At 35.0% G+C, this 15,953-nt stretch overlaps 2 protein-coding genes and 1 pseudogene across 2 annotated transcripts; 1 reads left to right on the top strand and 2 right to left on the bottom strand.

The window, feature by feature from the left end:
• The first annotated feature begins 674 nt into the window (after positions 1–674).
• Positions 675–3,604, top strand: LOC147279658 (G-type lectin S-receptor-like serine/threonine-protein kinase At5g35370 pseudogene; annotated as a pseudogene).
• Positions 3,605–4,500: 896 nt separating this feature from the next.
• LOC147279659 (golgin family A protein) lies at positions 4,501–7,770 on the bottom strand. The gene is made up of 3 exons (XM_086251232.1): positions 7,120–7,770; positions 5,237–5,395; positions 4,501–4,872 (listed from the first exon to the last, which is right to left on the bottom strand). The coding sequence occupies exons 1-3, from the start codon at positions 7,477–7,479 to the stop codon at positions 4,765–4,767; spliced, it is 627 nt and encodes a 208-aa protein (XP_086107358.1). The 5' UTR covers positions 7,480–7,770; the 3' UTR covers positions 4,501–4,764.
• Positions 7,771–9,507: 1,737 nt separating this feature from the next.
• LOC147279660 (alpha/beta-Hydrolases superfamily protein) lies at positions 9,508–13,257 on the bottom strand. Its single transcript, XM_086252676.1, has 3 exons — positions 13,070–13,257; positions 10,642–10,925; positions 9,508–10,449 (listed from the first exon to the last, which is right to left on the bottom strand). The coding sequence occupies exons 1-3, from the start codon at positions 13,190–13,192 to the stop codon at positions 9,918–9,920; spliced, it is 939 nt and encodes a 312-aa protein (XP_086108802.1). The 5' UTR covers positions 13,193–13,257; the 3' UTR covers positions 9,508–9,917.
• Between the last annotated feature and the right edge of the window lie 2,696 nt (positions 13,258–15,953).

Raw genomic sequence — 15,953 nt, forward strand, 5'->3', positions numbered from 1 at the left:
TAAAATGAATATCATCCTTAATGACATAATAGTTTTAAAATGAACTTCATATCTAGAGAAGATGAAGATGAGTAATTTTTGTTTTTTTATTAACAAATCCAGCATGATCAAATAGATACAATTATGAATGTGCCATTCATCTTGATCGACGAACATAATTTAAGTTGCATATATTTTGGCTAGTCAGTGATAAACTAGAGTGCATATTATTGTGTAGTCAAAAGTTATAATGTATTTGGTCAAAAAAAAAAAAAAAGCTATAATGTATAACATTGACTAGTCTTATGATCTTTATCTAGTACCTAAGTACCTAACCAAATGTTTTTTTTTTTTGACCATGACCTAACCAAAATGTTTATTTATTATATTTTCAAATAAAGTTGAAGACTAATGATAATGCATGAAAGTATTCCTTACTTCATTAAAGATGATTTATTCTATTGGCCAAAAAAAAAAAGATGATTTATTCTTAGTCTTGTGGACAAAAACAAAAAAAAAAAGATTATTCTTTAGTCTTCAACAAAGAAAACAACAAGAAAGGAGGGCCGAGTCTTCTATGACCTCATTATGAGAGATGCATTATTAAGGCATGCCTGGTGGAAGACTCACTCGGAAAGGAGTGTTTTCTGAGAGTTCTAAGTCAACGAAATCAAGTCCTAGTCTATGAAAAATGATAAGAGGGACTGAAACTCCCACCCTTTTGCTTCATGATGTCTCTGAAAGCTGAAACAGAACTCAGTCCTTAACCATTTCAATTTTTTATGGTTATGGATGACTCCTTGCATACATTGCTCTTGTCTTTGTTCACCTTCATCTTATGCTATGCTCTCCTCCCATTTCTCACTGTCTCACGTTCTATCCCTGTTCACTCCATCTTTCCAAACTTCACAGCCACCCATGTCCACTTCATTGACAATTCTGGCGCTTTCTTGGCCTCCATTAATGGCACTTTCAGAGCCTCTATCACTTCCCAATCACTAACATACTCGGCTTTCTACTTCTCTGTCATCCATAAGGCCTCTAACACTGTCATCTGGGTGGCCAACCGCGACATCCCCATTTCATATTCTGCCAAGGTCTTGCTCACCATCCATGGCCTTAGCATCACTGATGAATCAAATAGACTTATTTGGTCCACACCCCCATTGAACTCTGAGGTTGTTGCTCTCCAGCTCTTAGAAACCGGGAACCTTGTCTTGATTGATGCTCAAAATGTTTCTCTCTGGGAGAGTTTTGATTATCCAACACATACCCTGGTCATAGGACAAAGATTGTATGTAGGTAAATCATTGGATGGTTCTGTTGCAGTCAATAACTTATCCATGGGTGATTATAGGCTTGCAGTTACCAGTGGGGATATGGTGCTGCAATGGAAGGACCAAACGTATTGGAAACTATCCATGGACACCATAGCTTACAAGAACTCTAATACACCAGTGTCCTTTATGGCAGTCAATAGTACTGGTTTGTATCTGTTTGGAGATGATATGAAAATTGTTTTTCAAGTTTCTTTGAACCCCTCAGATATGAAGATTGCCAAGTTGGGATCTGATGGGGTTTTTAGCATCAACAGCTTCATTGACAACAATTGGGTGCAGGAATTTGTAGAGCCAGTTGATATTTGTCAACGTCCATTCGCTTGTGGAAAATTGGGATTCTGCAAGAATCAGACTTGTGCATGCCCTGCAGGTTTTCTTCATAATGCTCAGAAGAACGGTGGTGGTTGTGTGCCGGTAGAAGACACAATCTCTTTGCCTTCTGCTTGTAATGCAAGTGGTAATGCCAGTGAGTTCAATTCCTCAACTCTTTATTTGAAACTGGAAAATGGCATGGACTATTTTGCAAATCATTTCACTGAGCCTGTGAAACGTGGTGTGAATTTATCACTATGTCAAGGTCTATGCTCACAAAATTGTTCTTGCCTTGGCATTTTCCATAAACTTTCTTCTGGTTCTTGTTATCTTCTTGAATACAATTTGGGTTCCATCATGTCAAGCTATGAGGTAGAGCTGTCAGGGTACATAAAGGCTTTCGTAACTTCGTCTGAAGTCCCTACCGGGAATAAAAAACATAGTTTTCCAAGATCAGGTTTGGTGGTGATAATAACTATTTCAGGGTTCTTCCTGTTAGCCACCATAGTGGTCCTGACAATTATAATGTTGAGAAAGAAATTAAGGCCTACTAGAGTACAGTTAGGTCGTTGGGATTCATCTTCATCAGCAGAGTTTGAGATAATCTCTATCCCGGGTTTGCCTGTAAGATTTGGTTATGAAGAGCTTGTGGCTGCAACTGAAAATTTTAAGACCCAAATTGGCAGTGGTGCCTTTGGTACTGTATATTTAGGCACTATACCAGACAACACAGTAGTGGCAGTGAAGAAGATCACTAACTTGGGAGGCAAAGGGAAGAAGGAATTTTGCACTGAGACTGCAGCAATTGGAAGCATCCACCATGTCAATCTGGTTAAGTTGAGAGGTTTCTGCGTGCAGGGAAGGCAGTGCTTTCTGGTTTACGAATATATGAACAAAGGTTCATTGGAGCGCGTTCTTTTTGGCAATGACACTGTTTTAGAATGGCAAAAGAGACATGAAATAGCACTTGGAATGGCAAGGGGGCTTGCTTACTTGCACAGTGGATGTCAACACAAGATCATCCACTGTGACATCAAGCCAGAGAACATTCTTTTGCATGATAATATGCAAGTTAAAATTTCAGATTTTGGGCTTGCCAAGTTGCTAAGCCATGAAAAATCCAAACTATTGACAACATTGAGAGGAACCCGGGGCTATCTTGCACCCGAATGGCTTACTAGCTATGGCATCACTGACAAAACTGATGTATACAGCTTCGGGATGGTGTTACTGGAACTCATCAGGGGAAGAAGAAATTTATTGTTACAGAGCAGTTGCCTCACTGAAAATGATGAAAGTGAAGGAAATGGACCCTCCTCTTCCACCAGTTCGGAACTGAGAATGGTATATTTCCCCCTACTTGCACTAAAAATGCATAAGCAAAGGAGGTATATGGAACTGGCAGACCCGAGGCTAGAGGGTGGCGTGACGATTGAGGAGGTTGAGAAGCTAGTGAGGATAGCCTTGTGTTGTGTACATGTAGTGCCAACACTACGGCCATCAATGACTAATGTGGTTGCTATGTTAGAAGGTAGATTACCTATAGGAGAGCCTAGGATTGAGGCACTGCAATTCTTGCGGTTCTTTGGTGGGAAATTCACTGAGGCATCCAGAAGGCTTACAACGATGGGGTAAGCAGAATAAGTAGTAGTTCTTGCTCTAATCAGTAAAGCACAAGCAAATACATAACACTGATCATAGTGCAAACAATGGTTCAGTCAATTCCTTGTCCTCTAACTCTTCAAAAAGGACTCTGGTTGGAGGTAATTTGCTCCATGGTTTTCATGTAACAATTTGCTCAGTGAATTGGCTGTGTACATACTTAGCAGGCCCCTTATAAATTCTGATCCCTTCATTTAAATGGGAAGAAACTCTTGGGCTCTGATCTTCTTTTTTGCTAATTAAGCAACTCTTCCTAGTCAGTTTAACACTTGTTTGGAAATAAAATTAAGAACCTTCCAGTATTTGCTTTGGATTCTATTTTACCTGTCAGTATTTGCTTTGGATTCTATTTTACCTGTCAGTATTTGCTTTCTTTGGTTTGGTGTTGAGCTTATTATCTCTAGTATACAAATTAATACATGGGTTTTGTATTTTGGAATTGGGCGTGCTACTGAGTTGTTGGGTAACAAGTGTAATATTGAAATCATAGTTCTTTGAGTGAACCAGTTCCTCCAAGGGGTAACTGTGGCTTCCATACTTGTTTTTCATTTTAGGCGAGCACTCCTCACAATGCTCACAATGCTCATCGATCAAGGCATGTCCAATGCAACATGTGTTTCTTGAGTTGTATTTGATCTTGAGGGGATGATTTGGAATGGAGATGCATGCTTTTGATTACAAGGAAGTCTAGAGTGGGAGATATCATGAGAGGGATTAGGAGAGATCAAAGGCTGAAGATGGTTCACTGGCTTTCCTACAATTAACATGGGTATAATAGAAACTAGTACAATTACCACCAGAAGTTTGGATCGGTTCACCTACATTGAAAGCGAAGGTGGGTTGATTACATACTTTCTAAGGTGATATCAGTTCCCATGAAACTTCTGTGATTTTTTGTTCTATTTTTGTTCTCTTTGTTATTATTCTTCTTTGTTTTTTTGAGTTTTAAATGCAAGGGCCACACACACAATAGAAAAGAAAATAAGACATTTAAAGTACTCTAAGACATACATCAAAAGCAATTTATCTTAATAATGCATCAAAAACAAAGAAATATAAAATATATAACAAAAGAGTGGGGTTACTTGGACACAATTATTTTGTAACTTGATGTTTGACCCATTTTCTTTTTTCAAATTACTTTTTTCCACCTCATATAATCATATCACCCATAATTATAAAGATTAACTATTCAAATGATGTTGTGAGATTTGAGTTATGGTATTTGATTTAATGAAAATTCCAATATAAAGAATCTGTTAAGGTTCATGAGAAGAATAGAAAAGAAGACAACATGTTTTACAATGACAAATATGCTCAACGCATTGGGCATATAAACCTAAATTGAATTTTTTTTTTTTTTTAGTTTGCAGGGCCATGGCTCCTCTTTGTCCCTTGTATGTTCCGCCCTGCCTCCAATTATAGGCTCAACAATACTTGAACCCACTCACTCCAACTAACCATTTCTGATTTAATCAGCTTTCAAAGCAGAACCATTATCACTGTCATGTGCGTTCAAGCCCAAACTTAAGTCCAAAGTGCTTTCATTCAGATCTTGGCATACTATCTGACTATTATCCTGAAAATGAAACCAAAATTCAAGTGAGCATTAATGCTAATAGAAAATGAAATAAAACCCCATTGACTTACTGATATGCTTTCCTCAATTTCTTATATAGAAGAAGATACTTAAATGGAATCCCTCTACAAGAAAGTCCAGATGGACTGGATATGGGTCACCTTCATTTATGCACCAAACCTTACCATCAAAATTTAACTACTAGCAAAAACTGTCCATAGTCATCAGTCAATTAAGGGTTTCTACACTCATCAATGCATATGATAAGCATTTGCTTCCAGCATAGACGATACTTCCCTACAAGAACTCAAAACAAGAAATGCTAGAAACTATAACAAGCATAAAATAGGCACAAACGTTTCACCTGATTTTCTTCCATGGGGATGTCATTAATGTCGGGTTTTTCATCTAAATTTTCATCCTTGGGGGTTGCCTCTGTTTCAGCAGGCTCAAGATCAATTGAGTTAGTTTCATCTTCAACCTGTTCTGCAGCCTCATTTTGCAGTTCCTCTAGTACAGCAATCTGCATTGTCAAACAGCTAAAGTTATCATTCAACAGCAAACCCAAATGAAAGGCAACAAAATAATGAATAAAGTTGAATTGATTCGCTCCATTTACCCCCATTCCAACTGTGAAAACTTAGTCTAGCGATGTTATGGTGGTGACCTGGGCCACCATTACCAGAAAATGAACTCAAATTAACTATCATAACTATTGTTAGAGTCTTCCTTCATAATACACATCTTCCACAATCCATTAGAATGCATGAAGAATCATAGAACCCAGGCGTAGTGCGCTGTTTTCAAATGTTTTACTCTCTCCAAGCACCAGTACAAATAATTATTCACAATATTACAAGCTCAAATTGGACTACTTTATTGGGGTAGGAGTTAGGAGTTTAAATAACTAAAGGACTGAGTATGCATAATTACTTTCCTAACTATCCAAGGCAAACCATCTTTTTCTCCCTCCAGCGGCTATAGTCTACCACCATAAGATCACATCACCAGTTTGCAACAAGGAGGAACACTACTGATTTTATAGACATAGTCACACCAAATAATTAGGATGATGCTTGATTCAGTCAAGCATGCACTAATGCAGGCTCTAGAACAATAAGAGGGCCAGACACACCAAAAGCATTCACAAAACAATTTATTCACTAAGTCTTGCTTATTTGCATAGATAAATCCAGATCTTATCATAAAAAATGGTATGCATAACCATACGATATGTATCGAGTTTTCGAATATGTAAGTATGGCTGGAAACTCTTTCCAATCTAATAAGATTCAGAGAAATACCAAAAAGAACCAAAAACCAATCAGTAATTAAGTAGAATAGCATTCACTAGAGAACATGTCAATGTATAACCTCAAAAACCAAACTTGATTACAGACATACCATATCAACTTTGTGAGAACACAAATTGCATATTATAAACTATCAAGCTTGAACATCTTATCTACTTTATTACAAGAATAATATTCAGTTTTATGTCCTATAAATTTGTGCGGAGTAGCTCATCTAATATATTAAATAAAATCTTGCATCCTCTACTACAATTACAAAATCACTGAACTTGACACAACTCAGGAAAATCATAACCGGGAAAATAAAAGTTCTCATCGATCATACTACTACTAGATACAGAACTCTTCTAATTCGCTAATTCTTCCTCAATTTTAAATGGATGGTCTTGAGCTGCAGTGAGTATTATTCACAACATAAGTGTGGCTATTTACAAAAAACAAAACGTCATACCGTTCAGTTAACACATGGAAACAAAATCAAAGCCACAACTTTAACACAACTAAGAACTCAAACTCATAATGCTAGTAAAATTAAGTATAACCACAAATCACTCTTTTCTTGAACTGAACCAATAATCACTCTAATCTACCATTTCTTTTGGACTCAAGGACTAAGTATTAAAGCAAATCACAAGACTACCACTTCTGTCAGACCCAAAAAAAAAAACAAAAAACAAAAACAGATATGCACCCATAATTTCCCATGTCTCTAAGCAACCACAAAAACTCCCCCATCCCATGACACTAAACACTAAATCACTATTAACCCCAAATCACTATTAACCCCCAAAAACAAAAACACCCATAAAAAAGATTCAGCTCAAATCATAAAACAAACCCACAATTCTTTCACACAAAATCAGAATACCCAGAACAAGGATCACAGCTACATCCAAGAATTCCAAGGAAATTAACCAAAATTAATAAAATTTACCGGAATGTATTTAAATTTGCGGCGAGGTGGCTCCTCATTAGCCGCCACAGCATCCTCGACCTTGTCCTTGTTGTCCCCAATGTTGCTGGCATTATTGGCTGTGTTTTGGCTTTGGGTGATTGGGGTCCACTTGTAAAGCAAGAGATGCGAGCCGTTATTACCGTTAGAGGTTGTACCGTTGTGGCCGTTAATCTGATGAGAGTGAGAGTGATGGGTGGTCGCGGAAGAAGTGTTGCTGTTGTTAGAGGGTGGTGCTACGTGGACCCAATTCTTCTTCCACTTCCTCACTGGGCCATTGAACACCGTGGCCGGTCCGTACCGGGTCGAGGACCGCCCAAGTCGGGCCCCAACTCCCTCCATAGATCAGGATCTCCGATTCTGTGCTGGCAACTTGCTGGGCGTCCGATCCGTAAAATTAAAAATTAAAAACTAAAAATTAAACCTAATGGCAGCTGTGAGCTTTGTGAAGGTGAGTCTCCTCCTCTTTCTCTGTCTCTATCATTATCTGTCTCTCTTTCTCTCTTTCTCTCTTTCTATTGCGCGTCCGGTGTCTGTGCTCAAGCTCTCCCTGTCATGGTGCTGCCTTCTTGAGACATGGAGTTGCTGAAGTCACCGCTCAAGCATTTGAACGACTGATTTTTTTCTCTGTTTGTTTGAATGGGCAAAACAAGAGAGTATATGGGTGTTAGGTTTGGGCTTCCCTTTTAGGGATCTCATTAATTGATAATGGGTGTTGGGTCATATAATAGGTTTTTGATTAGTGGGTTTGGGCTCAAACTTTTACCACAAATATTGGGTTTAAAATAATATTAAGAGTTTGGGCTCTAAATTTACTAGTTTTTTTTTATTAGTTAAATATCTCAATTTTACTTTGGCAAAAAAAAAATTCTATTTTACATTCTAATTTAATAAGGATAACATTTTAATAATAATTTTAAAAAATATATATGGAAATGGTTTTTACTATAAGGCTTTTTTACAAATCACCCACCCACCTGGATTATACACCGATTTCAAATTACCATTTAAATTAAAAATTGAATTAATCTGTCACTTAAATTAAAAAAAATTTGTAATGTCATGTCTCCGTTTAATTCCGTCAATAGATTTGTTAAAAATAAGGGTATATTGGTCTTTTCAAGTAAATTTTAAAGAATATTTTGGTCTTTTTGAATCCCAAAATATTCTTTCTATACCCAAAAATTTACTAAGTATACTATTTATATCCTAAAATATTCTTTCTATACCCAAAAATTTACTAAGTATACTTAAGCACCCTAAAAAAATTCTATAAAAATCTATATAAATGTAAATTGACAACATTCATAAGTTTAATACCTCTTGAAAGCGAAAAAGCTAGATTCAATTACTCTATTAAGAAAACCAGAAGAAAATAAATGAATAAATTTATACCATCAATATATAATGGTTCTTCCATTTTGGTACCTTAACTTTGTAGAACAATATATTAACGTACTATTGATGAAACCGGGAATGTATAGATGATATGAACTGCCCAAAACAGAATACTTGAATAGAAAACAAATTACTCACAGCATCAAGAAATAATAATAATAATAATAAAAATATAAAGCCATTGGGAATAACAACACACATCTTCTACCAGATTGTACAACATCCATTTTGGGAATATCCAGTGTGAAAGTCGCTAGAAGGGGAAAGTCTTCAATTACATGTGACCATTTTTGCAGAGATTTTTATATTGGATCAATCTACCATTCTGACATAGTCACATTATGGTTGTACACGCGCATATTTAGAAAAATGAATGATATTCACTTTCTCCAACTTTCTACTTTATTATTCTCATTTCACAATATATTTTTATGATCAGAACCGTTCATCATTTAGATAATTATTTGAAGATTATCTCTGCAAAAAATCAACTAAATAAAAAATTGTTTGATTATGTAATCGTTACAAATAAACTAACGATGAATCAAATTATTACTAAAACTGTTTATTTTATCATAGTTACATAACCAAACTATTTCCGATTTGGTTGATTTTTTGCAGAAATAATTTTCATAGTTAGATCTAAAAAATGAACGGTTTCGATCATGAATTTACACTGCCGTCGAATGAGAATAATAAAAGAGAAGGTCGGTGGAGAAGGTGGATAACATTTTTCATTTAGAAATGCTGCTTTCAATTACCAACTACCATAACAGAAATGCTATCCAGCATGCAGTTTATAATTGATGGAAGCTCAGCTTCCTCAGGAGTTTGATAACTCAATATTACCAACTACCAAGACTTGCCCATACTCAGCTTCACAACATGCAGCTTTGTTTGACAATTCTATTGGCTTAGTTCATAAAAATGAAAAGAAGTATTATGGAGCTCATTTTACATGATACCTCTGAATAGAAAAAATGATAATAAACAAAAAGTGGGAGCACATTTTATCCACAAATAATTCTTCTAGATCAAAATTTAGCATTGTTTATACAATGTACAAACAATATCACCGACAAAAACTGTCGTACAGACCTTATAAACTATATTTGACCACTAAGAAATTAATCTATATATAACAAAGATAACAATGAAGTTCATGACTAGCATTTTACAGTTGATTAGACAGATAAATATCCTAACCCAAGAAGCATATTTGAACTGGAGTCTCTGGTAACATGCCAATGAGGCTTTACCACCAAAGCTAAGTGGCATCTTGAGACCAAATTATAACTGGTGACCCTCAATCACCAGCATCAGCAGCTGCAACCCTTATTCACTTTCACTTCTATGATCAATATACACGAGTTTTATGGAATCTAACAGTTATTTGCAACCAAGCCATCATATAGCCAATTCCTCATCATCATGAAAGCCTTCTCTGCATCTTCATCTTCTTCAAAAGATTGAGGTCGGTGGGCAAAGCCATGACCTCTTCCCTTGAAAATCACCAGCCTAGACCCCCTACCAATGCTTTTCTCAATATCCTCTAGGACATCGACAGGACAAAGTGGGTCATTGTCCCCTGAAATAAACAATACAGGAACCTTGATATTAGAGGCTACAGATGGGTCAAACCTTGTTCCATAAAAGGACACCCCAATGCCAAAATAAGCACCCTGGTCTTGGGCTAGCACGTCAATCACTTTGCCACCTCCAAAGCAAAATCCTATCAAGCCGAGCTTCTTTGAGATTCCTGCAGCCACAAATTCATCAACCATCCATTTTGCAGATGTGGCAATGTCCTTTGCAACCCTCTTGGGTTCTTGTTTTGAAATCCATTTTTCAAAAAAGATCTTTGGTCGGTCCTTTGTCCATGGATCTCCACGAAATAGGTCTGGAAGTAAAACACTGCAGTTTTGTTTTAAGAAGCACAAAATAATTATATAGAGTTGAGAAAACTCTTGAAAGAATGATTGCTCTAAAGAACTACTAATGGCATCTCTAACAAGGACACCAATGTTTCCATTGGTGTTCAAAGCAGTGCTTGAATTATATAAAACTTATCAGTCACTAGTCGTAGTTCAAGATTAAGCAACATACTTGTAACCATTGCATGCAACACGGTATGCAAATTCTCTTGTGGATGAATCTTCAAACCCAAAGATATCAGACAAGAGCAGTATCCCAGTTCCATTATTATTTTTCACTGCCTTGAAGAGATAAGCATTGATATTATCAACACCATCGCCAACTGAAAGTTCCACTCCTCTGACTAACTCACATGTCTCGTCATTTATGTCGTCTTCCATTTTTAGTAGGCTACAAGCAATTTTTCTGCCTATATTCTCTGTAGCTGACCTCTGACGACTTACATTGCATACTCTCTGAACATAAACTGAGCTTTACAGTCAAGGTAGTACTTCTTTATAGAACACAGCAAATATAAAGTTCAAAGTTAATGAATCAAGGTTAACAACAGTTGGACATTCATCACAAGTAAAATTCTCAGTGTTTGCTAGGCAAAATTATATGGAAGCAATGGAATTTAAATATGATCAATTCAATTATTAGAAAGATGTACAAGATAATAATGATGCTGGCACAGACTTCTCTCATCTTTGCGGTTAAGGAAACCTAGGTACACTATAGAAAACTCCTGACAACCCAGATATGCAATGAAATGTGAGAGTATGAAAGGAAGGAATCAGTCTCTTTCTTAATCAAATGGAAATAGTAGGATAACACATGCTATCGAGTAAAATCTCGTGCGGTTGAAATTTCTTGAGTTAGAGTCTTATGTGTAATGTAATTTTCATGTTTTCTGGAAGAGGTGAAGTGGTGATGGCTGTGCTCGATAAATAGCATAATAGAAACATAGAGGCAAAGGAAGTGTAATCATGGAGCAGCGTGTTTATGAGAAATATACAATTTTAATTAGCTTTCACCATAGAAAAAAAAAAAATTAATTAGCTTTTGTGTTTTACACACACATGTATGCATGTATGCCAACTTTTGGTTTGGCATCCAATTTGGTAATGGGTTAAGTTCGGGTCATCATTACTGGACCAAAACTAGCTAACAGGGTCTGTCATCAAATGTACATTTAATAACAGCATAGGATTGGCACAAAAATGGAGAGGGAATCAGAAGTTAAGAGTGTTATGTTAAAGATAACTAGAAAACTGGTTAAGGTAAAAATTAACAAGCTATAAAATAGTTGGCAAAGCATTGCAAAATGTTGAGGTTCTTTATCCAAGAATCATTTATTTTGCACTTAACAAAAGTTTTTGTTAAGGCAGCATAGAGATCAACTAGTGCAAAGAATTCAGGCCATAATGAGATTGCCATCGCTATTTATTATACACTCAGGTTAAACTACACCCCCATATATGCTTTCGTGTTAGACTGCTATAATACCAATTAAATATATACATATACATCTACGTATACATATATACATATATCAAATTGCAATTAGCAGCTTTCTTAAGCTATGTTAATACTTAATTTCTAGTTAAATATATGAATTGTGCTCCTTCCATCCAAGATCATATAGAACCTGAACAACTTCCACAAACTCACAGGTTATTATATCCTTAAGCTCCTCCTATTTAAAAACCATCAATATATAATATCTAAAAATGTGAAAAAGGGTTAGATCAAATTGGAGAAATAAAAAGTTGTTGTACCAAGAATAACAGGCTTTCTAAAAGACAAAATAGTCTTCCAATAGAAACTAAAATAAGGTAAGGAAGAGGAAGCGCTTCAAGAAAGGCAAGACAGAAGTGAAGATACACACAAAATAGGGCATTTGGATAATAATTTCTCACAGGTGTCTTTTTAACTTTTCTCAGTCAAATGAAGAAATCAACAGAAGCTCCTATCCTAATCAACACAATAAATCAAGAAAACTCCTCCATACTCGAAGAATAGATGTGACTGCAACTCAAAATTATAACTTAGATAAACTTACACAAATGATGTTGGTTGCAATGTTCGGGATGTATGGTGATAACCGAAATGAGGTTTACAAGCTTAGAGAATCAATGAAATTAAGCTGAAGCATTATTAAGTATCATCTATGCGACTATGCACACTGCGGTAAACAAGCTCATAAAACGAGCCAGTTGCCAGTTCCATTTGATATTCTGTTTCAACTTGACCAAACCCATTAACCATTAATCAGTCTCACTTTTAGTTTAAGCCTACTGCCTAAAAGATTGTTAAATTGGCAATGTCAAATTTACTAAATACTAGAACTTTAGACACAATTAATGCCTAATGGTACCTTAAGTCTATCAGAGTTTTAGTTTATAAAAACCAGTTTACAATCTCAGTCGATCAATCTAGTAGTTTCTACCTTATAACTGTCTTGAGTAGTATGCTTAAACATAAATACACCATTTCTTTCTTGGTTCTCAAAATTTTATTGGAATCAGAAGCACAATTTGGCATAGAAGCCTAAGAGCCTTTAAATTAAAAAAAAAAAAAAAGTATTTGTAAAACGAGAAAAGAAATAATAACTTACTGAGGAGGTGTGCAGAGGAGAAGCAAACTGGTGATGGGTTGGGTTTCTGATAAAGAGGTTAGGGGAGCTTATGGAAGCAGAAGAGAGTGGGTTTCCAGTTGCAGTTGAAAATAACCCCATCATTCTAAACACCCTTGAAACTCCTTATTCAAAAAGCAGTTGCAGTTACTAGATATCCTTTCTACAGAAGAAGAACAACGCCCGCCTCAAAAACCGTTGTCAGGAGGATCAGGGACCCACGATCACTTGACTCATTTGGCTCTGTCTCTCTGTCTGTTTTGTTTATTTTTCCTTCCAAATTTGGTATTTTTTCTTTTTTGAAACAGAAAGTACGGCAAATAAGAGAGTACGGCAAATTCTTCCCTAAACCATAGTAAGGTTCTTGTACCAATTAGTTATTGATTGGTGTTATTTCACTTTTCAATGTTGTTGAAAGAGTTTTCAAGTTGGACTCTCCTCCCCGAATAAAATAAAGTACACTATTAAATTTTAATAATTTTTTAGTTTAGATATTAAAATTAAATAACATTTTAAATTAGAAAATTAGTATTAAATATCAAATTTCAATAATTTTTAGTATAGCATGAAAACCATATAATATTTCAATTGAACTACCAAATTTAAATGTAATTTTTTAGATTAGGTCACAAATATGTTGACCTCTTTGATTTGAGCCCTTTCCATTTGACATTTTTATCCTTTGACCTACATATAATGAGTGTTAGTTAAAATTTATAAAGTTTTGACAAAATTGCCCTTGAGGCTTTTATATTATCTTAAAAATTTGCTAATGTAGTCTCAACTTCACATTTAGTTGTGACTGTACGACACTCACAACTTCAAATTTAGTTGTGACTGAACGACAGTCACATTTAAGTTGTGAGACCGTCACAGTTAAGTTGTGACTTAATTGAATTTTTTTTAGAGAAATTATACTACATTATAGTATAAATAGAGGTCAAAACAATACTTTTACTCAAAATAATATATAGTATAGTAGTGTAAATTGTCTCTTTCAATTTACCAAAACAGTCACAGTTAAGTTGTGATTGAATTGATTTTTTTTTTAATGCAATATAGTATAAATTAATGTAATATTTATTATGTAATATTATTTTTATTTTTTTATTGTAGTGGCATGTGATGTAATATTTGTAAATTCTAATACTTTTTATTTTATTAATTTATTTGACTTTTCAACTAGTACTTAATCTAAAATGCTATTTAATTTTGGTACCTAAACTAAAAAAGTTATTGAAATTTAGTAGTTAAAATCAATGGACCTTAATATAAAAGCATCAAGGACAATTTTGTCAAAACATTATAAATTTTAACTAACACTCATCATATATGGGCCAAAGGATAAAAATGTCAAATGAAAAAGGCTCAAATCAAAGAGGACAACATATTTGTGACCTAATCTAAAAAACTACATTTAAATTTGGTAGTTTAATTGAAATATTATATAGTGTTGATGCTATACCAAAAAATTATTGGAATTTGGTATTTAATCCTAATTTTCTAAATAAAATAATTATTAAGATTTATTTATATAAACAATAATGGCTTACTAGGAAGTTTATAACTTTAGATTTTTTTAGTTTTAACCAGGGAGTAAAATTTCGTTTTTTAGGGGTATGGAAATTTTAACCCCATACCAAAATAATTTCGAAAAATTTCGAAAAATTTCGCCAAAATTTCGTCGAAATTTCGGCGAAATTTTCGATGTAGAGACCGGAGAGAGAGAGGGGAGGCTGAGACCGGAGGGAAAGAAGCAGAGCCGCCGCTGTCGTCGCCGTCGAAGGAGGGAGAGAAAAGATCCGGGGCGGGAGACAGAGAGGGAGATCAGGAAGGGGGAGGGAGAGGGAGCAGAGTTAGAGAAGAGAACATGGAGGAGGAGGGAGTGAGGGACCAGGAGAGAGAAAGAGAAGATGAGAATTGAAGAAGATGAGAAAAAAAAAAAAGGAAGAGGTGAGGTGAGGTCAAAGTATCAAACTGGTTAGTCACAGGCAGTCTGGGGAGGAAGAACTGAAGAAGGAAAGAAGAAGAAGAAGAAGAAGAAAAAGAAAAAGAAAGAGAGAGGGAGGAGAGAGAAGAGAGAGAAGAGAGAGAATGAGTGTGTAGTAGACTAGTAGGGGGTAGGCGTGAATCACGGGGGAAGGAGAGGAAAAGCAAAGAAAAAAAAGAAGAGAAAAGAAAGGAAAAGGAAAAAAAAAAAAAAAAAAAAGAAAAGGAAAGAAAAAAAAAAAGAGAAAAGGAGAAAAAAAAAAAACAAAAAAAAGAAAGAAATTTTTTTTTTTAAAAGGTAGATTGAGATTTGGAGTCTTTAGGCAATTGAAAAAAAAAAAGTTTGAGATTTTATTTGGTCATTTTGGTGTTTCGTTTAGTTGTAAACATAAATTATGAAAAAGAAATTTATCTCTTTATCATGAAGTTTCATTTCCTTAATATTTGGTTTTCCAATTATGATAATTTGTAAAATTGAAATTTTAAGTAAACCGTGTCGCCACTGCTGCCATCGGATTGGTTCTATTTTAACCCAATTCGGCTTAATTTAACTATCGAAAACCATTTCCAAGTTCCTTTGAGTAAACTTGCTACTTTCCGTTGCCACATTGGTGATTTATTCGTGTAATTTTATTATGTAATTATTAATTAGTGAAGTATTTTTTTAACAGTATTGTCTCTGACGCGCATTATATTTATCACATATCACATGAAATCTACTATATTATTTGATTTCTTCAATATTTTTTATCAATGTAGTAGATAATATGTTAAATAAACATATGGTCAAGTTTCATTCAAAATTTCCATATTTTAATAGCAATTTTCGTCGTTTTTGTCCAATTTTATCGAAATCGAAATTTTCACGAAAATTTCC

The sequence above is a fragment of the Dryas octopetala genome, chromosome 7, assembly GCF_963921425.1.
Source record: "Dryas octopetala chromosome 7, drDryOcto1.1, whole genome shotgun sequence".
Lineage (NCBI taxonomy): Eukaryota > Viridiplantae > Streptophyta > Magnoliopsida > Rosales > Rosaceae > Dryas > Dryas octopetala.

Bases quoted from the DNA above. Each gene is read 5' to 3' on its own strand.
- LOC147279659 (XM_086251232.1), bottom strand. From the start codon at position 7,479: ATGGAGGGAGTTGGGGCCCGACTTGGGCGGTCCTCGACCCGGTACGGA. The intron at 5,396-7,119 runs GTAAATTTTATT...TTGACAATGCAG, and splicing joins GCAAATTTAAATACATTCCG to ATTGCTGTACTAGAGGAACT. The intron at 4,873-5,236 runs GTGAAACGTTTG...TTTCATTTTCAG, and splicing joins TCCCCATGGAAGAAAATCAG to GATAATAGTCAGATAGTATG.
- LOC147279660 (XM_086252676.1), bottom strand. From the start codon at position 13,192: ATGATGGGGTTATTTTCAACTGCAACTGGAAACCCACTCTCTTCTGCT. The intron at 10,926-13,069 runs GTAAGTTATTAT...GTTTATGTTCAG, and splicing joins CTCCTCTGCACACCTCCTCA to AGAGTATGCAATGTAAGTCG. The intron at 10,450-10,641 runs GTATGTTGCTTA...ACAAAACTGCAG, and splicing joins GTTGCATGCAATGGTTACAA to TGTTTTACTTCCAGACCTAT.